The 24317-nt window shown below is 39.9% G+C and overlaps 1 protein-coding gene across 3 annotated transcripts in view; it reads left to right on the plus strand.

Annotated features, from left to right (window-relative positions):
- Positions 1 to 24317, plus strand: part of LMO7 (LIM domain 7) — a 218459-nt gene that overhangs the window by 152745 nt on the left and 41397 nt on the right. For 2 of the 3 annotated variants that reach the window (XM_045838967.1, XM_045838968.1), the window contains 8 exons: positions 4184 to 4214; positions 4988 to 5101; positions 10468 to 10666; positions 14721 to 14973; positions 15926 to 16204; positions 16451 to 16651; positions 17515 to 18234; positions 19229 to 19258. In XM_045838967.1, coding sequence (XP_045694923.1) covers positions 4184 to 4214; positions 4988 to 5101; positions 10468 to 10666; positions 14721 to 14973; positions 15926 to 16204; positions 16451 to 16651; positions 17515 to 18234; positions 19229 to 19258 — 1827 coding nt within the window. The remainder of the gene's footprint in view (positions 1 to 4183; positions 4215 to 4987; positions 5102 to 10467; positions 10667 to 14720; positions 14974 to 15925; positions 16205 to 16450; positions 16652 to 17514; positions 18235 to 19228; positions 19259 to 24317) is intronic. The other variant, XM_045838969.1, reaches the window with a different exon arrangement.

Genomic DNA, 24317 nt, shown 5'->3' on the forward strand with positions numbered 1-24317 from the left:
CTACTTCCCTTCCTCCGTGCTGTTTGGTTGAGGTGGATAATTGGAGGACAGTCTTGAAATGTCTCCGTTACTTGATCCACCTGCATCAAGCCACTTGTTAAACCTTCTCATTTAAGCCCAATGAGAGTGGTGTGCTGTTCCCAGGTGAGACTCTGGAGACGCAGAGTTAAGTAGCATGACCAAGTTCTCACAGTGAAATCAAAGTGGGTCCAGAACACACCCAGGAGGTCTGGCCCCCGAGCCTGCCCTCTTGGCGAAGCTGCCTCCTCGGGGAAGGCCCGAGGAGGAAGGCCGTGGGACCTCCCACAGGGAGACAGCGCTTCTAAATGAATTCCTTTTCCCTGGTTCTTTGGTTAGAGGTGGTACTCCTTCACTGATAATTTGTGCTCGTATTCTAAAATAGCTGTGAATAAAGACAGGACCAGACCTAGAGCTCCGGGGTTCTCCTAAGTCCACCTAACAGCTGTCAGGATAAGATGGTACAGAGGGAGGCATTTACTGATGGGCTCACTTGTGAGCTGGTGGCTCTTCCCTTCCAGGCCTCTGACGGCACGTTCCGAGGTCTGCAATGGGTGTGTGTCTTCTGGCCCTCCGTCAGGAGGTGAAGAAATTACCAGAGTGATTCCGTTAACAGAGTGGAAGGTTATATCTATATTATACTCGCTACTTCTTAAATATCAACCACAGTACTTAAAAATCAGTGTATGTAAAGTACAGCATAGGGACTGTAGTCAATATTGTAATAATATGCAGGGAGCCAAGTGGGGACTTGCAGTATCGAGGGGATTGCTTTGTAAATTACATGGTTGTCTAACCACCATGCTGTATGCTGGAAACTAATATAAAATAATATTGAATGTCAACTGTAATTAAAAAAATAAAAAATAAAAATTAGCGCATGATATATGGAGAAGGCTGGCAACCTATTCAACATAGTCATTTCTTTCAAACTATTAATGTTACATCACTGTACTTTTTCATGTTAAATTTGGGTTTCAAGGCAGGCTTGGATTCTTTGGTCTCTGTATTTCAGAACTCTGCTGGGAAGTAATTTTATTGTAGAGAGTAGCATTCAATCTTTGTATTCAGTGTTTTGAAGTTGGTCTTTGTTTTTGAATCTGTGCTCTTTGTTGCGTTACTGATGTATGATTGTAAAGAATTCACTTTTATTATGATTTTCAAGATAGTAGTTTAAAAAAGAAGCTCAATTATGAATATCAATACAATTTGAGTCAAAATTCAATGTTTTAATAAGCTAATCCAATTTAATTGTTCTTTGACATCATATGAATATTTATTAAGAATCTCCTGAGCTTTTATTATTTCAGACTTTCTTTTGCTAAATTAAATTACTGTAAGTTAAATAAATATATTTAACCAATATTTGAGAGCATCTGTGTGTCATGCACTGTGCTAGACATTTTTTTAAAGATTTTATTTATTTATTTGTTAGAGAGGGAATGGAGGGAGAGAGAGAGAAACATCAATGTGTGGTTGCTGGGGGTCATGGCCTGCAACCCAGGCATGTGCCCTGACTGGGAATCGAACCTGTGACACTTTGGTTCACAGCCCACGCCTAATCCACTGAGCTATGCCAGCCAGGGCTTTGTGCTAGACATTTTAAATAAAATATTCGTATGTACTGGCCAGGTGGTAGACCCTGTCTTGAAGACACTTGGGATATGGCAGTAAACAAAACCACAAAAATTCTTTTGGATTCTGGTGGAGGAGAGTCAGATGATAAATGAATGCATGCAGGAGGTGGTTATAAATACAAACCAAAAGCAGTGATGAGGGATGGGAGTGTCAGGCAGGCTGGCTGCAGTTTTAAATCCTGGGTCCAGCATGGGTCTGCTAGGAAGCCTGTGTGGGTAGCGCAGGCTTACCCACACAGAATACCCATCTGAATACGATGGGCCCTGTCCTTGCATTGTTTAGTGATACTAATGGCTTCCTGGTGAGCACTCGCCTTAAGGATCGGGACTCTGCTAAGGACCTGGGTCCATTTCCTCCTAACCTATTGCAGTAGGGGATCTTATCACCACTTTCTCCAAAAGGAAACTGAAGTTTGGAGAATCCAATAAATTGCCAAGACAAACCTAGTTTGGGACCCAGATCTGAGCCAAAGCCCATGCTCTTGAACACGGTGCTTTCGCTAAGTCAACTCTTGAAATATTTGTTACGGAGGAGTGAGCCAACTTTGGAGATAAGGCTGCCTTAATTTCGGTTCTGATGGGTTGGGCAGTAAGTTGGCTGGCTCCAGGAGAGTCTTGTGTTACCATGAGCTTCCCCCCCACCCTTGGGCCTTTTCTATTTATAAGGCCTTGGGGTTGTGCCCTGGCCACAGCGGGCAAAGACACTGGCGGATCACTGACTTCTAGCAGTGGATGCGTTTGCTGTGTGTCAGAGAGTGGCCTCCAGTGGCTCCAGCAAATCATTGAGTCTTTGAATTCCTGGCACTGCAATTCAGTGATAGCACACTAATGTGTCTGGCTCAGGTATCATTATGTTCAAGAGCATGTTACAAGTGCTCATATTTAGAAGGGAATGTAAAGTGCGTGAAAGGTTATAGTACCAAGTTCACTGATTATTTGTGCCTGTTGATGGCAGAATAGGCCATACCTTGCATTTATAGCAATGGGAGGTACAATGTTGTCCTTAGGTTCATTTCAGTTTAAGTTTGTTTTATGGAAAGAAATGGTCATAGCTGTCTCATTGATTCTTTAAAAGCTAAATTCAATGTGTGTGTGCATGTTTCCTCTTTTCTTTCTTTCTATGTCTTATGTGTGTTTTATATATGCCTTACATATGACATGTGTGTGCAACAGGGGACCCAATAATACCCAGGATTTATTTTTTAAAAACTGCATATTTATTCTCATATGTTTAAACTTCAGTCACCTTCAAAGTACTCTCCATTTATGCAATGCACCTATTGAGATGTCTTTTCCATGGCTCAAAACAATTTTTGAATTCATCAGTTTTGAATCATTTTAGTGCTTCTGCCATTTTTTGTTTCACCTCTTCCACACCAGGAAAATGTTTCCCTTTGCAGACTTTTTTCATCTGGAGAAACAAAAAAAAAAGTCACTCACAGTGAGATTGGGTGAATAGGGTAGATGGGGCATGGGGATCATGCCATTTTTGGTCAAACACTGCTGAACACTCAGTGCACGCCTAAGTCACCCATCATGAAATGGGCAGATGCATTGAAGGAGTCTTCAAAACAAATTCACTGAAGCTGAACACAGCCTCTCACAATAACGCCAGCGGGTACACTGATACAGATGGGTTCCTAGAACACTCACCTAGCAGGGGAAGCCTGTACTACAAGGGACCTGCTCTCCTGAAGATAATTCTTTTTTTTTTTCTGATCCCCCTGCATATATTTTATCTTAACAAATATACTACTTGCACACTCTTAAACTGAGAAGCCACCTTAGGAGCCACCTAGCTCAGGCTTCTACAGTGTCTCTGAATTCACGGTGATCCTGCTCCAGTGCCTCTAATGACCGAACGCACATTATTTTAGGGCAACCTAAATCCCTTTCATTAGTTAACTCATGTCATTGCTTCCTCAACATTGTGGTGACATCAGCCTATTTTTTAACTGCCCCATGAATATCATATCTTTTTATTGGTAAGGAGAAAACCCCCCATGATTCTTGTAGTAGAACAAAATCTCTTAAGGAGGAGAGTCACAGCTATTGTTTAAAGTTTGCTTCTCAACCTCTGCAGTGTCTTGGTCTCCGACCAGTTAGCTCTGGGAAACTTGGGGTGAAAATGCTCCATGTGGACACTGAAAAGGAGATCTCAGTGCAAAATGACTCTTCCCGTCTCCAGTATCCTGATTGTTTCCTGCCGTGAGCACATTTTCCCCATTTGATAGGGTTTAGACATTGTTTAAAGTAAATACAAAAGCATGCAAGTAATGCATTTCAGAAACCAGACTGCACTGAATAAAATAATGTGAAAAATGCAACCTTTTCATAGAAACTGACCATTATATTTCCTGAAATCAATATAGAAAAATTTTTCAGATGGATAATAGGTAGCCTGAGATTTCCAAACTTCCCAGGTGGTATGATATTCATAGAACTTCAGAATAAAAATGGACTTTAGCTAATAATTAATAATTTAAAGTTCTTAGTTATTAATAGCTATTTCTTCTTTTTCTTTACAGGCAAGAAGAGACTGACAGGAGAGTGAAAAATGTAAGCTATGTTTAATGGAATATTATAAATGGTGTTTTGCTTGTTCTGCAATAAGACAGTGGGATCTAGACATCCCTGATACACTCTGTATCCTTTTTCTAAGGAAATTTTTGCTAGAAACCAACCAGTCACAAGCTCCAAATATGTTTAAATATGTTTAAAACTTAAATTTTTATCTTCATGGTAATAAGAGGACAGTTTAACATTAGAAAGTGGTTCCTTATATGTTAGTAATGTGGTAAAGGCAAGTGAACATGCTTTGGATTTCTAGGAGAGCAAGTCAGAAACTACCAAGTCAGACTTGAAGGAAAAACAGGGAATGTTTAAGAAGTCTGGGTAATTGTACTTATATAATATCTATAATATTCTGCATGGGTTAGAAGAATGTCTAATACTCTCACAGCTTATTAAAACATAAGAGTACAATGTCCTTAAGAAAGCTGAGAATTAGGGGTTCCATGTATCCATTTGCTAAATTTGTTGTTGGAAAAATATCAATTGCTTTAAAAGTTTACTTTGTGTTCTTTTTATAATTTTTTCCCCTCTTCATGTGTATGAATACCTGTTGGGATCTGCACTTTCGGTCTGAGAACATGCTCAGAGACCAAAACCTAGGAACAGTAAATAACGTTTTTAACGACCCTTCTCATAATTTAAAAGAAAAGGGCATATTTAAAAGATATACTCTTATTTAGAGTGCTCTCCTGCGTTTGAGCTTGCCCTTAGTTGCTATAAATAAACTGATCTTTTTGTCTTATGGAATTTTTTTAAAGGTTTTGATAACATTGTACTGGCTGGGAAGAAAAGCACAAAGTAATCCCTACTATAATGGTCCATATCTTAATTTGAGAGCATTTGAGAATCTTTTAGGACAAGCTCTGACCAAGGTGAGTACGCTAATGTGTAGGAAGATGACTACCATAACGAATACTATTTTCTCCTCTTCCGTCTCTCCCCGCTGTTCTGTTTTCCCTGCACTTTTCTTCATTCTTCTCCTTCTCTGTAGTGAATTTGGCTGCTCTGACCATCTTTGCTTTGGTCTGGTTCGGGATGGTAGAGAGGACAGTTAACTCGTTTGCTGGCTTCCTCTGTCCCCACCGGGGAGTGAGTCTATTTCAGAGCAGTTTCCAGGGTATAGGCTCTGGACATAGGTATTTATCTCTTAATTCTAGGCAAGTTGATGACATAGACATTCAGTTCCTTTCTTAGACGCTTTGTATGACTCTATGTTCATGATGAATTCAACCTGTAGTAGAAAGGTTCTTTGGGACTATTAATGTGTGGAAGGTACTCATTTTAAAAAAACCTTAATACCTCTTTGTCATGGATGATTGTCTCTCATGCCTATACCTCAACATCTCCACAACTGTACACACTGCTTCTGTTTCCTAAAGAGTAGGGAATGCGGTTACATGAAACATGGTAAGGCTTTTTAAAGTTAGAATGCTTCGTTTTAAACACATGTCTAGTCCTTCATATCCTGGAATCAGTTTGCAGCTCTGGGGTGTTTCAGGTCAGTTTGCGGAGAGCCCATGCCAGGTTTGACTGTAGTTCTGCCAAACCTTCATTTGTAAGATCCGAAAGGGAAAATCAGCTTCTCTTAGGGGATACTTACCTAGGGGAATTTGCAGTGTTCAGAACAAAATATGTAGTCAAAATAATATGCTAATTGTAGTTGCTCTTTGGGTTTTCATGGTGAGTAAATGATAGGTACCAGTAAGGCATTAATTAGGCTCTGGCACATTAAGGATGCAATAAATGTTGGTTGTTGTGAATGGAAGATAGAGATTTTAGACCAGGATGAAAATGATCACGTGACCTTACATCTTGTGTGATCCTTAGTTTTGCCTGAGTTCAGCCACATGCATTTGTAGAAAGGTGGTATTATAGCCTAGGAAGTTCAGATCTTCCTTTTTGATTTTTATTATTTTTGAATTGTAAAGAGTTTATAGCATTCTACTCAAATTCTTTGAAACAGTTAATTCGGGTAATAGTTGAGATGTTATCATGCACAAGCATTGTAGCAGGTGTTGGGAAACCACTCACACAAGGCAAAGGGCCCACCCTTACAGAGCACTGTTGTCGTTGGAGACAGATGAGCAGGTAAGTCACTGCAGTGGAGGAGGGTACGACTGATGGAGGAATGCGCAGAGGGCTTTGGGCATGATCAGAGCTTTGCCTTGGTAATTTCAGCTAAGAAAACATTCCGTCAGAAACAACATGGGCCCTGGCTGGGTGGCTCCGTTGGTTGGAGCATCGTCCTAGTACACCAAGAAGGTTGTGGGTTCGATCCCCGGTCAGGCACATACCTGGGTTGTGGGTTCAATCCCTGGTCATGGAGTGTATGAGAGGCAACTGATGGCTATTTCTCTCACACATTGAAGTTTCTCTTTCTAATCCTTCCTTTCTCTCTAAAATCAATAAAAACATAGCCTCAGGTGAGGATTAATAAAATGTTTGAAAAAAAAAGCAACGTGGGACTTTGGCTTCTATATTACTCTTAATAGCCCTTGTTCCTTTTTATGGCAGTTTGACTGAGTCTGAGTAATGCTGGTACAGTTGTTGTGCTGAGAATGCTTTATTTATTAAAGGCTGTTTTCTGTCACCAGGGTCCAATCGGTGGGAGTAGGTAAAAATTTTTTGAGAGTTAAAAACTGTAGCCGTGGTTTCATTCCATTATTATAGAGTGGGGATAGCCGTAAGAGGTGTGTAACTCTATGACCTGTTTTGCATCTATTCTGTTAAAATCAAAACCACTGTGTTCATCACACTTTCCAACTTAAGTAAATACTGCTTAAGGCCAACCCAAGATATCAGCTAAAAAAATACGCTGGGTAAGCTGTTGCACCTGAGTCACCCTATGAGTTGGAGGTGACTCAGCTAGGTGACTTGCCAGAGTGAAGTCCTACATATAACGAGGCATCAAGTACAGACCCAGGTTCTTACGTAACCATGGTGGCCTGTTATAAATAACTTGAACATTACGAGGTCAAAAATCATCTCGCTGTGTGTTGAGGACCCTAAGGCTATAACAGGCTTGTCTAAGAAACCTAGTAGTTCAAAAGATTCACTTAACATCTTTAATTTTTTTGTAGTTTGACATGTATCTAGATGGTACCGGCCTTAGGCCCAGCTATCCCAACTGCTTGGGAATGGGCTACGAGGTAGGTTCCTGTGCTGTCACGGCAGGGTGTCCGCTGGAACATCCAAAGCACAGGACCGTCGCACAGAAGTCTGCTAGATGTGACTGATTTTTTAAGCACTCGACAAATCCAGCCTTAGCTGACAGTATGCCTGAGACAGCTGCTGCTTACTCATTGTAAACACTCTTTTGTCAACTTTTTCATATGTTGAGAATGTTCATAATTAAAAATGGAAAGAACATGACAAATATATACCATCTGATTCAGTTATTAAAAATGTCCCATATTGACTTTATCTGTTTATGTACCTATTCATCCGTTTTATTTCCTTAACCATTTCAAAGTAAACTGCATAGCTCTCACCCCTAAATACTCAGTATTCATGTCTTAAAAGTAAGATGTTTTTGTACACGGAGATTCTTCCATGCAGCCGCGATGTCTAATATATTTAAGAAAATTCATAAAATTATCACTATATAATGTCCAATTCCTGTTAAAAAATTCCCAATTATTTTCCAACTCTGTTTCATAGCTTCTTTATGTGAATCATGATTTAATCAAAGTTCATGTATTACATTAGAGTTATAACTATTCATTGATTATTACTCTGTATCATGATTATGCTACAGGCTTTTGAAATTTTACTTAAATCCCAATTTTAAAAGGTTTAGTTGTATTTTGTCATTTACTTTCATAGAGGAATGTTAGTTAAAAACACTTATTTTGAGTGAGTTCTATCTAATTTATAAACCAATGATTAATGACATTTGCCATATTTCTATATATGTTTTAAAAATTATATTTTATTGTTTATGCTAATATAGTTGTCCCAGTTTTTTCCCTGTTGCCCCCCACTCAACCCTCTCCACTCCCTCGGACAATCCCCACACTGTTGTCCATGTCCGTGGGTCATGCATATATGTTCGTTGGCTACTTTATTTCCTATGCTGCATTTTACATCCCCGCAACTATTCTGTAACTTCTAATATGGCTTTTTAATCCCTTTATCTTTTTTGCTGTCCTGCAGACCACCTTCCCCACTGGCAACCAGCAAAGTGTTCTCTGTATCTGTGATTCTGCTTGTTTGTTTTGTTTTCTAGAATCAATTTTTGATAGGTATTTATTTCCATTTTATTGTTCATATTCTTGATCTTCTTCTTAAAGAAGACCTTTTAACATTTGACATAATACTGGTTTGGTGGTGATGAGCTCCTTTAGCTTTTTCTTGTCTGGGAAGCTCTTTATCTGCCCTTTGATTCTAAATGATAGCTTTGCTGGGTAGAGAAATCTTGGTTGTAGATCCTTGCTTTTCATCACTTTGAATATTTCTTACCAATCCCTTTTTTTGCAAAGTTTCTTTTGAGAAATCAGCTGACCATCATATGGGGACTCCTTTATAGGTAACTAACTGCTTTTTTCTTGCTGCCATTAAGGTTCTCTGTTGTCTTTAACCTTTGGCATTTTAATTATGATGTGTCTTGCTTTGGGCCTCTTTGGGTTCATCTTGTTCGGGATTCTCTGTGCTTCTTGGACTTGTGTGTCTATTTCCTTCACCAAGTTAGGGAAGTTTTCCGTCATTATTTTTTCAAATAGGTTTTCAATTTCTTGCTCTCTCTCTTCTTCTAGCACCCCCATGGTACAAATGTTTATGTTTGAAGTTGTCCCATAGGCTCCTTACGCTATCCTCATTATTTTAGAATCTTTTTTTTTCTTGCTGTTCTGATTGGTTGTTTTTTTGCTTTCTTATGTTCCAATTGTTGACTTGATTCTTGGCATCAACTGCTCTACTGTTAATTCCCTGTGAATTGTTCTTTATTTTAATTAGTGTATGCTTTGTTTCTGGACTTTTTTTTATGCTGTTGAGGTCCTCACTAAGTTCCTTGAGCATCCTTATAACCAGCGTTTTAAACTCTGTATCTAGTGAATTGCGTATCTCCATTTTGTTTAGTTCATTTACTGGCGTTTTGTTCTGTTCTTTCATTTGGGCCATGTTTCTTGTTTCCTCATTTTGGCAGCCTCCCTGGGTTTGTTTCTATGTATTAGATAGAGCTGCTATATCTCCTAGGCTTGGTAGGGTGGCCTAATGTAGCAGGTGTCTTGTAGGATCCAGTGGCAGACCTTTTTCTATTACCCAAGCTGAATACTCAAGGTATGCCCACTGTGTGGGCTGTGTACACTTTCCTGTTGTAGTTGAGCATTGATTGCTGTTGGCATGTCCAAGGTTAGCCCCTGAGTATGTTTTCTCTGGGGTCATATAACATAAGCTACAAGGCAATCTGTAGATGGCTGCTACTTGTGCTGAGCTTGGGGATACCACTGTTATACTGCTTCCTGATGTTTCTGAATGATGGTTGTTCTATAGTTTAGTTGTAATTTTTATGTGATTGTGCAAGGAGGTGAGCCATGTTTTCTATGCCACCATCTTGACTGGAAGTCAAATTATTTCTATGTATGTCTCTTACATAAGTCAAATAAATATTTTATTTAGATCTAGGAAAAATATTTTATATGTTGGCAAACAAGTGTGCTTATTATTTTCGTTTAGATCTGGGTTTCCTAATGCATGAAAGTAAATAAATTCTGTGACATATATACCTGCTGTATTTGCTCTTCTCTTTTTTAAACTTTTTGTTAAAGAAGTTAACTGTTATTTTTTTTGTTTAATGTATATCACCTCAAATATATGCTGAAGGTAGGCTGAATATAATTAATTGATCTTCTTTAAATGTCAAAGTCAAGGTTGATTTTTCTCTTTGACTCCATATTTATTGCCAGATAACTGTAAATAATCATTTATTTTAGTATATTAATTTAATTAGTAGCTTTTCTTACTGAAATGTTCCCTCTTCTTTATTTTTAAATAGACTATAGTACTTTATTAAATAGTATTGAATACCTCTTTACTGTTCCATGAGGACTAACTGTTGTATTAGTTGTGGAAAAACAGATTTATTTTCTGATTTTTTTAATCATATATTTTTGATGGGGAAATCTCATTGCCTTGCCTGTCACATGAGGTACAACTTGCGCTATGCAAACAAACAAGTAATGCCTGTTTATAGTGTTGGAATTTTATGCGAACTTATTGCTCTTCAAAAAAATTATTTTAGGCGCTTGAAGACTCCAGCTGCCCAAAGAGAAGTGGCAGGGACAGTGGTTACGGTGACATCTGGAGTGCTGAGCGGGGAGAATTTCCTGTCCCTCCCGGCAACCACAAGAGAGAGGATTCCTTTGAAAGCTTGGACTCGTTGGGGTCTAGGTCATTCACCAGCTGCTCGTCTGATATCACACTGAGGGGGGGACGTGACGGTGAGTTGTGTTTTTGACGGTCTGTTTATTTCTATTTGTTTGCATGTTAAAAGAAAATTGGGAATGGGAGACAGTAGAAAATGGGGTGAAAACTATTGAGGCAACAACTTCACCAAGAAGTAGATTTTCATGGAGACTTAAGTATAATTTTTAAAAATTTATTTATTGGTTTTAAAGAAAGAGGAGGAGGTGGAGAGAGAAACATTGATTTGTTGTTCCACTGATTTATGCATTCATTAGTTGCTTCTCATAGTACTCTGACTAGGGATCGAACCTATAACTTCAGTGCATCAGGACGATGCTCTAACCAACTGAGCAACCTGGCCAGGGCTTAAGTGTAATTTTTTAAAAAACAGTTTATTCTCCCTCACTGTATCACCACTACAGGTGTGACAGTTTCACTTTTTTTCTTCTCATTTTTAGAGAAGACAAGAAGAGACAGTTAACTGTGACCTGTTTTATCAGTGATAATGTATTTTGATTCTTTTCTCTCCAGATTCAAGTTTAATAATCTGTGACTATGAGGCCTATTAACTAGTATATCTAAACATAAAAAAAAAGATTCTAAAAAGTCTGTTCTCGTTCCTGAGTTAATTTCTTTCTTCTCTTACTTCTCCCTAAAAGATTAAAAAAAATTTTTTCTCAAGAAGAAAAAAAACAGGACAAACATCTTTTTAATTACCTCTAAGAGAAGAAATGATTGATAGCTATCATGATATAGTATTATGTTAAACTTTGGTTAAGTGACAATAGTAAACATGCTGCTAGAAAACATCTCTTCAGTCCGGGCCAGAGCTAATCCAGGGCAGAATAAGTATGAGAGGAACACGTTAATGGAAGTCCTTCCCTTTTGGGGAGCAGCCTTCTTTCCAAATTCCAATCTTATGGTCAAATCAATTATTTAAATGCAAGTCTTACTCCTGTGGCTGCTGGGTGGCATGAGACATTTCTGACTGTGTACCTCTCGCTGTTCAGATCTGACTGGACTGAAACCACGAGGAAAATTGCTTCAGATATCTCTGTGCTTCCAGCACTAATGTGAAAAACTGAGTTCTCTTTGTGAGTTTGTGCTAGAGAGTTAGGAATTTTTCTTGTTCATTTTGATTATTATTTTAATACCTAGTGATTTTTCTAATGTTTCATTATAAAAAATTTCAAACGTCATCAAAGTTTGGAAGAATTTTACAGTGAACATCCATATATGCACCACCTAACTCTATCTTGACATTTTATTACACGTGCATCATCACATACCTGTCCCTCTCTCTATGCATTAATTTATCCGTTTTATTTTCTGAGGCATTTAGGGTAAATTATACTTGTCCTAAATATATGAGCATGCACATCATTAACTAGAATTCAATCTTTATTTGTTGTTCTTGTCATAAATGCAATGCACAATGAGTTTGTCTTTCAAAAATAAAAATTAGCAAACTGTTAAGCCCCATCACAAAAAAACAAATTCTTTAGCTTTTATTTAAATATTAACAATGGAAAATATGAATGGCTATTGAAGAGTTAACCTTTATAATACTGCTGCACTTGTTGGCTGTTTGCTATTTTGGTGTAACACTTTTATAGCCTAGATGACTATGGTTTTAAGGAAACGGATCTGATTTATAATTTAAGTGATTAAAGCTGTAGAAAGAGGCTGAAATTCTGAACTCATTATATTACTTTGTCTTACTGAAAAAGCTAAATCATTTAAAGTTTAAATTTTTATCCAGCCAACAAACAAGAACAAGGAGGAGGACTGAGGCATTGTGGGCATGTGCAGACCCCTGATAGTTCAGGTGCAGTGGCCCTGGGGTGTGGAATCGAAAACTTCTCAGCTGCTCGTTGGACTGAGCGCCGGGTACATGGGACTAAAAGCAGAGGGCCGCTGTCACACTGCTAACTGACACTGGGAAAGGAGTTACAGACCTTGTTCAAAGAGTGTGGAAGTGAAGACTTGGTAATTATAACTACGGGGTAATAAAAAACCCTGGGGGCACCAGGATGGTAAGCCTTTTTTTATGTGATTAGTGTATTACAATTCTGCTACCTACTAGGTTACCATCCAAAATTAGTGGTCACCACAACTTAAGATAATGTTTTTAGGTTAACAGAATTACAAAGTCAAATTCCTTAGGTTTATATGAAACCTTTATATCAAGGATATTTGTCTACTGTTTAGGCTCTGTACTAGACTCAAGAATAAAAAGAAGTAACTTTAAGAATTCATGTAGCGTACATCTGATGACTATAGTTAACACTGTTAGATGGTGTATATGAAAGTTGTTTAGAAAGTAGATCCTAACAGTTCTCATCACAAGAAAAAAATTTTTCTTCTTTTGTGTCTATACGAGAATGACAGATGGTAACTAACCTTGTGGTCATCATTTCACTGTATATGTAAGTCAAATCATTCTGTACACCTTAAACATGTGCACTGTCTTATGTCAGTCATATCTCAATAAAAGCAGGGAAAAAATTCCAGAGTAGAGTAATCTCTTTGTGTATTTAAGATTCTACATGTACAGGCCGGACTGGGCAGCTCAGTCGGTTAGAGCAGTGTCCCAGTATGCCAAGGTCACGGGTTTGATCGCGATCCCTGGTCAGAGCAAATATAAGAAGCAACCAATAGATGTGTAAATAAGTGGAACAGCAGATCAATGAGTCTGTCTATCTGTCTGTGTGTCCCTCTCCTATCTTCTCCTTGTGTCTGTCCCTCTCCTATTTTCTCCTAAAAAATAAATATAAATAAATAAATTAATGTAGAAAAGATTTTACATGTACAAATGTTGGCAAGAATTAAGACATTTTTCTCATTCCCAAAAAAACACACTGTTTATTTGGGAGGTAGTAAAAACAAATCAAGCACCAGATTATGGACTATAAATCCTCCTGGTCAGAGCTGCTTAAATTTCTCCCGTTTCGCCATGCCTCTCCTTTACCCTGCTCAGGGCTCAGGGTCACAGAGCTGGATGTTGAACCACTTCCTGTAGGCCCTCCTCAGTGTTATTTACTGTAGATTGCTGCCAAGGGGGAGGGCGGGGACAAGGCCATCTCTAGTTCAGGTTAACCCTGCAGGCGCAGCATGCTGTGCTGAGTGCTGGCAGGTCTCAGGTGGTCAGGGCCTGTGCTGTCAGCCTCCGAGAGCCCTGGTGGAGAGCAAGCCTCAGGAGCAAACTTCTTTACAAATACACAGAGGCAGGAAGGAAAAAAGGGCAGGGCAGGGCAGGGAAGGGGGACAACTTAGCTCGGATCTGTGGTAGTGTTCTCTACCTCTTTTCTCCCCATCTTTAAAAGAACACATTTATTTACTTATTTTTAAGAGAACGGATTATATCTGTATCAGACTGACCTTGAGGTTTATTGCAGTATATTCTTTTGAATTTGTGATTAAATAACTTTGTATCAAAAATATTATTTCATACCTACCCTTCGGGGAAAAAAAAAGCCTTGAATTCTGTGTTGTCTTCTGGGTATGAACTTGACATTCCTTTGGGACTTTAGAAGTCACTTGGTCCACTCTCATATCTATGCACGATTCTCACTTACAGGCATCTCAGAAGGATCTGATAAACCTCTTCGAGATCTCTTGTGGTTTTTGCTGCTTTTTCTATGTCCTCTCTTATTTCTTGCCTCACAGAAATTTTAGATGGCTGCATGCCTTATTTTCAATTCAAATACAATACTTGTATATCTCATTTTAAGTGTCTTATTGACTTGTATCATTAGGTCTTATTGACATGTATGCCATCAGCAAATTTCTGAAAAATTTTGGGGGCAAAGAAGGTGAAGGAGAAAAGAGGTTCAGCTGTAAATTGGGACTTTTCCTGCTGAGGGTGTGCAACAGTGGAAGAGTGCACCACACACGCCTCCAGTATGCAAAGCAAGTTCCTCCTAATGGATCTTATCACAACTTCATGACAAATTTCTAAAAATATTCCCTGCAGTGAGCCGTGGAGCCCTGGGTTTCCAAGGGAAAGACAAAGCAGGCACGCTGCGTGGGCTCTCGTTAGACGGATGATCTGGAGAGTGAAGCCAATTCTTGTGCCTTGTTTTGTAGGTTGCGAAAGTGACACAGATTCCGAATTTACATTCAAAATGCAGGATTTTAATAAAGATGATATGTCCTATCGAAGGATTTCAGCTATTGAGCCAAAGTCCGCTTTACCGTTCAATCGCTTCCTACCCAACAAAAGCAGACAGCCAACCTACATGCCGGCACCCCTGCGGAAGAAGAAGCCGGACAAACATGAGGACAACAGAAGGAGCTGGGCGAGCCCCGTCTTCACGGAAGCAGATGGAGCGTTTCCAAGGTACTGGGATGCGATCTGATCACTGAGCTTTACAATCTCCTGTGCTTGCGGATTTGCTGGGGTATGTCAGTGTGGTCACAGCAGTGGTTCCTAAACTGTATTTCAGAGATAAGGTTTTAAACTTCATTAATGAACATGTTTTTTCCTATATTTTTAGTTAGACATAGCTTGGAGATATTTCTTCCATTTTAAAATGTCAGCAATATGATTTGCCGGTTCTTTTTTTAGACGCCCGCCTTTGGCCTTAGTGCTGTCTTTCAGCTTCCTGGGTGACATGGTTATTCCTTGCCAGCTCTGCCGTGTTGTTGTTCGCCCCTTTTACCCCACTGTGTTGCTTGATCTCGGTGGACACAGAAAGAATCTTTTAATTTCTCAGCAAATTAGCAGAGCAGGGTGTGACTTTTCAAATCCAGCTTCCCACCAGAAGGAGGCATGCAGCTCTGAAAGTGGACCGGAATTCATGGATGAGTGAAGGTCGCCTGATGTAGTTTTGGATGACTTAGCCAACTGTGGATTCCAAGTGAGAAAGAGGCCAGAGAGTTTCAGCTCCGAAACACTCTCTCCTCACTCTTGTTCGCAAGTATTTTCTCCTCCTGACCCAGTAGCCACCGGGTATACAAACTGAAAAAGTTAGAAAAATGTCTCCTGGATTCGAATGTCTATTCTGTTGATTTTAATACATAAAGTCACACTCCACATTGTATGCAATTTGTCTCTGTTAACACATTATTGTCTTTGGCCCTTGTGTATCAAGGGCCAAATTAAAATGCTCTAATTAAAATGAGATGCTGTGATGATGCCTTAACTTTGTTCTAGGAGCTGTAGTGATGAGAACGGAAATTAATTTGCTTCATTCACAGTAGTATAAACTTTGGGAGCCAGAAAGCATGTCTTTTGTATTCTGTCACAAATTGCTCACACGATGTCTTAACTGGTTGGATGTTTTGAACAGTAACGAGAGGAGGACTTGGGGCACAAACGTGGAGCACTGGCCAACAGTACAAGAAACGTCAGTCTCCTCTTGTTACTTGGAGGAGGAGGAAGAAAGGACAAGCATACCCAACCTTGTAAAGGATGATCTTTATGTGCGAAAGCTAAGTCCCATCATGCCAAACCCAGGGAATGCTTTCGATCAGTTTCTTCCCAAATGTTGGATCCCGGAAGATGTGAACTGGAAAAGAATAAAAAGGGAAACTTATAGACCATGGTATAAAGAATTTCAGGGATTCAGGTTTGTCTTTATGCATGTTTCTGTCAGTCCACTGTTCACTCAGTACCCTGGCTGGGGTGCGTTCTGTGTGTGCTTTTTACGAGACAGACAGGCTGGCTTCCCTCCAACATCCGTAGAGCCTCTGTAACTGAGAAACAGCCCTTTTCTGTACCTAGTCATAGCTTGACATATGTTTCAGTTATATTTTTCTCCACTTCTTTGCCTTCTTCTCTCTCTCCCCCTTTTCTCTGCCTCATTCCACGGTAGGAAGAATTCAGACTCTGAGGATGAGGATTCAGGCTCTGACAGAAGCTCTGCCATCTTTAGTAGGATACAAAAAGCAGAGCGTAGGCTAGACAGCAGCTGCCAAAGACGTTCACTCTTGATGGAACTAGCTACCCACCGAGCCAGGAGCACATGGGACACCCGTGCAGCCGGGAGAACCAGCAGTGCTTCGGATGAGCCCAGGTGTCTCTGCCTGCACGCGCCTTCCCACATTGGGCTTGGCTTGCAGCACCTGTGCCAGCTTCTGCTGCTCCGTTAACCTCTGACCTTGATGTGCTGAATCATGAAACCGTACTCACTCACTACTTAGTGTAGAAGCATAATGTAGAACATAATTGCTTTCTGTGTGGGCATGTAAGCTTGGAAGTCTAAATATTCTTTAACAGAATTATATACAAGATAGTATAGAGTCACGTGTGACATAGTCAGTTCTTTGGGAAAACCATTTCTAAAAGGCTTTTGGGAAAGTGGACCTAATTTTACAGTTGTGCTGTGTGTGGCGATGTAGAAAAAGGAAATAACTGTTAGATGAATGCTAGGACAGGCAGGTCTGGTGGGAAACTGCAAAGAAAAGAACCATCGGGGTCTTTTAGGTAGCTTCCGAGCATTGTAGTTTTAAATTTCTGCTTCCTGCCAGTTCCTACTGCATGCAGTGCTTCACGGCCAACTCGCACCTTTCCAAGGTCATGGCTGCTTCTCTGGGATGAGAAGGAGGTCACTGTGGCTCATGGGGTGAGGGAGAGCTGAAAGCGAGTGTTGTGTTGTGTCTTAGGGAGGTGTGTGTAGTCTGTCTCGTTCTAGCCCCATCACTTGGCCTTTATGGTGCCCACCTTCCCTGAGAAGTACACTCTGCTCGTGTTTCTTTAAGTGGTGTCCAGCAAAGTCACGGGGGATGGCATTACACACTAGTCTTTCTTCCACACGAGAGTCCCTCGCATGCCCCTTACAATACAACAATAATGGCTAGTTGGTCTGCTACCTAACGACCTGTTCTCCTTCATAAACTTAATAAGATTCTCCCTTCCTTTTTCTTTTCTATGCTTCAGTCAGTTTTTATTACTTCAGGCCCTCCAAACGTATTCTGATGACATCTTATCTTCCGAAACAAATGTCAAAATCGATCCCACTGCTGGCCCAAGGCTCATAACACGCAGGAAGAATGTCTCTTATGCACCAGGGTCTAGAGGAGGTGACTCTGAGATGTCATTCCTTGATCCTGACTTGGAGAATGACGATTTCTTTGTCAGAAAGACTGGGGCTTTCCACGCCAATCCGTGTGTTCTCCGGGCTTTCGAGGACTTCAGAAGGTTTTCTGAGCACGATGATCCTGTAGAGCGAGATATAATTCTGCAATGCAGGGAAGGTGAACTTGTACTTCCAGATCTAGAAAAAGACGACATGATTGTTCGCCGAATCCCAGCACAGAAGAAAGAGGTGCCTCTGTCGGGGGCCCCGGATAGGTACCAGCCAGTCCCTTTCCCTGAGCCCTGGACTCTTCCTCCGGAAATTCAAGCAAAGTTTCTCTGTGTACTTGAAAGGACGTGCCCCTCCAAGGAACAAAGCAATAGCTGTAGAGTATTAGTTCCTTCCTATCGGCAGAAGAAAGATGATATGCTCGCTCGTAAGATCCAGGCTTGGAAGCTGGGGACGCCTTTGCCTCCCATCCGTTTCACCCCGGGGCCCTGCAGTGAGGCGGACTTGCAGAAGTGGGAGGCCATCCGGGAGGCCAGCAGGCTTAGGCACAAGAAACGGCTGATGGTGGAGAGGTCAGAGTGTGTTTCTGCAAGGATTTTGCTTGTGATGGATGGTCTCGTGTAACTTTTCTTGTGTGAGAAAGTGGCATTGTACGAGTATTGCCCGACTGCATGTCACGAGCCATTTAAAGCAGCCTCTACAAATTTATTTTGCTTTGAGAAACCTTTGCACATGGTATGGAAAAAGTGAAATTCCATATTTGAATCAGCTCTTTGAGGCCAGTTTAAGGAAGTGTGCACACAATCCTTGCCTTTGGCCTTGAGGAAGACTGTGGTACTATTCCGCAATATGGTGTTTCATGAAAATGTTTTCCAACTCCATTTATAGATTTTTATTCTTGTGTCCAGGCGTTTCTAAAACGGTCTGGTTGTAGCTTGGTTTTATGTGCTTTTCATTTTGGAGTGTGTGATTTTTGTGTAAAAATTTTCCTTAAAATGTGGCATTGCAAGTTTAATTTAACTTGATTTTGGTTTTTGTTTTTGACCTAGGTTTCTCGGACTATCAGTGCGTGACTTTGTAAATTTATAGTTTAAAGTTCAGTGCAAACTATTAAAATGCATGAATATTATTTGCTGTCTGCTAAATTCTACATGTCTGTAATTATGGCCATTTTTGTAATAATGAGCACATTTATGCTCGTGTTATGCAACTTGGTTTTTGATGAATGTTCAGTTGGTTGAACACGGGGGTGGACAAATATGATGAGGTTGAATAAAATTTGTAGATGTAAATCTCACTTTTTATTAGTCCCTAGCCACAGAAAGCTTTTTATTTTGGATTTTTTAGTTCCAGCTAAATCAGGAAACTCTTTATCTTGCTTAATGTGAATTCTTTGAGTTGCGAGATCAATGAGAATTTGAGGCATGGTCAAGAATGGGACTGAAGAAGCAACCTTTTGAGATTTGTCCATCTCTTGTTAGACTCTCAAGTTAAAAATGTTGACTATTTAAAAAAGTAACTCACTGGGAAAAATGGGTTTTAACTTTTGGTTTTCTGATTTCTTAGACTCTTTCAAAAGATTTATGGTGCCAATGGGTAAGTTTTGTGGTTTGCAGTGAAAAAGAAATCTCTGCACATCGTCTGTCCTTTGTGTCATGTGTCACTGCACGTGTCTCCTGGCATGCCACTAAACGGGGGTGCTCTGGGCTATGCATGAGATTTTAAAGGGGGATATTTTTCTTAATTTAGCAACCTAATTTAGGCAACGCATCCGAGTGCCCACTGCATGCACTGCTGTAGCACAACAATGGAATTGTTTGATCAGAACTTCAACGTTTGGGTCCTGTTTTCTTTTTTCTTTTAAGAAGTGGATTACAAGTAGCAAAGGCATTCACACCTAGGGTTACGTATATTTATTTTGGTATTTGAATACTACATAGGCCTAAATTTTTATTTGTGGATGTTGAAAACCATATAACTGCACTTCAGAAAAACCCGGGATGGGAAGAGGATGTTAGCATTTACTCTGAGGTGGAACACACGTGGCTGGCACTATCCACGTGCTCCTACCTCGTGGGGTGCTTCCTCAGTTTGGATGGTGAGTGCCATTAGTCTTCCTTCAGTAGGACTTCAAAACACTTCCAGGATTGCTGTGTTATAGAGTCAAATTGGCCTGCCAAAATTACAAAAATTAAAATCCTGGTAGTTTCCAATATTATTGCAGGGACCCTATTTATAACTAATTCTTAATTATCTCCTTTATAGTTAAAGGTTTTTAGTTACCAGGTAGACATTAATTATTATACAAATAACTTTCTGGAAATATTTTCCATTTCCAGAATGACAGTGTTAAAAGGCATTGTCATTCTGGAAATGACACTTTTACTTTTACAATGTACTGTGTAGAATAATTTATTCTTAGTGAAAAATAACCAGGTGGCTCCATATAAATATTTCCTGTCAAAGTTTTTGTAACACTGTGAATCTAACTGTTAATATTTTTGAGCAAGAAGTAAACTTAAGTGTGTTAAGTTTTTAATCAAGTATTTCAATTTTAAGGCCAAAGACTTAGTAGCTAAGTGTCTTTCTCTATTGGGATTTATTTTATCTCTAAGATTCTCTAATTTTGATAGCTCTGGATAATGTGATAGTGTAGAGACATTGGAAGTTACTAAAATTGCTATTTGAAGCAATATAACCATTCTGGATGTCAAAAGTGTAACTGAACCATAGGCAACGAATTGCAAGTCCCTCCCAGTCACTGGGCTCCCAGCATGCTGTGAGTGCGCCACGCAAGGGCGCACTAGTCCTCTCCAGCTCCTCACGTGCTTCAGGTATTCCCATCAGTGGGGACGAGTGTGGCCACTTCAGCACGATGCTTAAGCATCTGCTGACCTCGACTCATCATGGGAATGCTGTTTTTAACTTGATGAAAAGATCTCTTTGCAGCTTCAAGTGTTTTGAATGATAGCTTGCAGAAGAATTTTCATTGGTAAATAAGACATTAGAATGTAAACAGGTTGTTTTTCTTAAAGGGGCTGCAAGTACCCTGAGTGTTAAGTCACTTGATAGGGATGTACACATGTCCAGCTATTTCAATGGCTGTACACGGTCCTCTTTAGGGATACCTTATATAACTGGGTTAAGAAAAGATAGACACCAAACGCCAAGGCTCTGAAGGCTAAGGATTTTTCTGGCCTATCGCTAGTGGCAGCAAATACCTCCTGTAGACTATTTCAAGATTGTTGCTTGCATAGTACAGTACTTGTTTTAAAAGCAATTTGGTGCCAAGGTAACAACACAAATAAAGAAAGATTGTCTGTAAATTGAGACTGATGAATAATGCTTGCCTTGTCAAATAATGGAAAGAAAGACAAATAGAAATATGTCTTCACAACACTCAAGTGTGTTTTAGACCCCTGGCATCAAAATCTATTATATGGTATTTTTTTTATAGTGTGTCAGTTACCAATATTTTTCTCAAATTGATTTGCATTGAAAGCAAAAAATTTGAATTGAACATAGGCTTCTAATCTGGAACTTGTTTCATGTTTATAAAGGTGTTTGTAAGTGTTTATAAATGTAAAAGAACTGATATTTCTGGGTGACATTTCTCTGGACATAATGTATCTCATCAAGCTTGGAAATATTTAGAAAATCATTTTTGCTCAACATCCTGTGTTTGAACAATAATGAATACTTTCTTATTGGTAGGGACCTGGCTAAAGAGAAATAGGCATTATCTTTTGAAGTCTTGGATTATTAATTTATGGCTTGCTTTTTATTTGGCATTTAACACCTGTAACTTTGTTTATTTTTGATAAGATGCTTTGTATGTGGCAGTCTTTCCTCACATGTGTGCTTTCGTGTTGCATGAACTTATGTCTGTATGGTTTCGTGACATTTGAAATGGTCATGATGCTTCTTGGTGGGCTCTAATGACAGAAATTTGTAAGGGCATACAGATATAATTTTGCAATATGATTAAGCCATTGAATCTGCTGCCAAGTATCAACAGGAAATGGATATTGATTCAAGGTGAAGTTGTAATCAAAGGCAACTAAGATACCTATATTTCACCTGTGGGTTTTGGCTAAAACTGTCTTCAGAACTATAAGGACACATAAGACAACAAAAAGAAAAGGAAAATAAAGTTAATGTGAGTTACTTTCTGGGAATTTTGCCCTCAGGAGACATTTGACAATGTCTATGACGTTTTTGATTGTCACACTGGGTGGGCTGCTGAGAAGACAGGTGTTGCCCCTGGCACCCAGTGCCTTCATCTCCAGGGAGGCTGCTGACTGCCATTCAGTGTGCGGGGTAGGCCCCGACCACACATAACTTTCTGGCCCCCAAATGTCAACAGAACTGCTAGCTTACCTAGAAGCCCTGGCTTAGGCTATAAACCTGTAAATGAAAAGTCTCTCTTATATTGTTTATCAGTCTCATTTATGGTAGTTCTAAAGCCTCGAACCCAGGTTTTAGTATTGATTACTCTTTAGACAATTCCTACAACACCTAATGGAGGGACACAGGGTGGGTCAAAAGTAAATTTACAGTTGTTCCTATGGAAAATAATACAATAATTAATAAGTAATAATACAAGGATAAGCTGTGTTGTGCATGCTTACAACTGTAAACCTATTTTTGCCCCATCCTGTATCTGAAGGTGCATTAATAAATATATTTGTATCTTCCTCTGAAGGTTGGGGCCCCCTAACTTAGTGTCATGGAACTTCTGTTTGCCCCATAAGGTTACCAGTGGTTTTTATATTAAGGAAATTTTGCTACGCCTTGGTCCTTTTTAATCCTTTACTCCTTAGATAGTTATCTATGAATGTTCTAAAACTGAGCATCATAAAATGAGTCCAGAAGTCCCAGGAGAGGAGCAGTTGATTAGCCTCATGGGAGAAGAGCGTAAGATTTTAGTACTACTGTTTTATAATCTCTACCTTCTTTTTTAAAAAATATTTTATTTATTTTTAGAGAGGGAAGGGAGGGAGATAGAGAGAGAGAGAGAGAAACATCAATGTGCGGTTGCTGGGGGCTGTGGCCTGCAACCCAGGCATGTACCCTGACTGGGAATCGAACCTGCGACACTTTGGTTTGCAGCCCGCGCTCAATCCACTGAGCTACACCAGCCAGGGCTTATCTATACCTTCTTGCCCCTTCTTTCTTTCTTTACTCTTAGTGCTCTTTAAAATTTTCTATTCAGCTGAAAATGCAACACATTAGACCTGTTTGTTTGTTTTTTTTTTTTAATCCAAATGGAATTCTAAATTGAAGCCTTTCCAGATACAGAGGTGGCAAGTAGATGAATTGTAAGAATTGTGATTGGCTAGTGAAGAGTAATTCATTCCACAAGACGCATTAAAGCTGTGTAGTCTTTTATAGTTTTGGGGGAGACTGTCTGTGGTGCCCGTCTCATTTCTGTGAGGTGGACGGGCGGGTGGGTGTGTTTAGAAACACGGAGAGAGAGAAACAGACACTGCAGCTTTCCCAAGGACAGCCCGCTGTGAGTGGCAGAACCGGACGAGGGTTCTGTGTAATGAGATAATCCAGTAGGCTGCTTGGCACACGGTGAGCCCTCAGAAGTTTATTATGCTGTTAACTCTGATAAGGAAAGAAAGAATTCTTCACCATCTGGCTGAAACACTCCCGCACGCCAAAAGTTCTAGATTTTATCGGTGTGGCCTGGGGTGACCTCTCTCATTTGAAACTGCTTTGGAGGTTAGTTTTCAGAAGATCCCACACAGTTATATTTGCCTTAGTAAGACTAGTTGGTTCATAGCACCAGGTGGTTATTGAAATGCAGTCGTCATAACCTGGTGCACGTCTCCTAACAATCCTTTCCTTGCTCAGCAGAGGAGGAGCTGAGGCTCAGAGAAGTGAAGTGATGTTAGGTGAGGCATGGAAACGTGCTGAGGCCAGGCCTGGAGCCCTTGCCGCCTGCCTGCTCGCAGGTTCTGGCTCAGCCTCTGTGGGAAGTGCTCAGGCTTGAGTCGGTAACTTCTTGCAGAGCTCACGTTGCTGCCTTATGCTGGGACTTGTCTGCTCCGCCAGGCGCTCGCCTCACTGTTCACACTGGGCACCGCCTGTGTACCGGCCTCTGCGATGTGAGCTCTCCAAGGACCGTGCCGCCTCTGCCCGCGATGAGCGTGTGTTCTGAAAAGACACAAGTTAAGGTTTTGTGGTGCAAGAGGAGGAGCGCTTAAGGAGCACTGATGGACACGTCTAGGCCAGTGGGGACCACCCAGCCTTCCCCTCCCAAAAGATTATTATAATATTTACGTTGCATTTTCATTCTGGAATGTATGTAACTGCATGTTTGAACTATTCAGATTCCCCTTGAGCCCTGCTCTTGAAATTTTTCCTTGCCTCTTTCTAGTGAGTCTGTTACAGTATTAGCTGAAATAACCTTATTCTTTGCAATTACAAGTTAAGTGAATTTATATCCTCAAAGTCACATAAATCAGTTTTATATAGTCATACCCAGTTAAGTAATATTACATTAATAGATCAATATATAATTTCATTTCTAAATTCATATATTTCCTATATGGACTTTTTTAGTAGTCCTTAATAAATCCTATAAAGCTTTCTTTGTAAAAACTTTGGGAAGGAGTCATAAATTCTCCCAAAAAGTTAGAGACAT

The sequence above is a fragment of the Phyllostomus hastatus genome, unplaced genomic scaffold (assembly GCF_019186645.2).
Source record: "Phyllostomus hastatus isolate PE091 unplaced genomic scaffold, TTU_PhHast_1.1 phas_contig_29, whole genome shotgun sequence".
Lineage (NCBI taxonomy): Eukaryota > Metazoa > Chordata > Mammalia > Chiroptera > Phyllostomidae > Phyllostomus > Phyllostomus hastatus.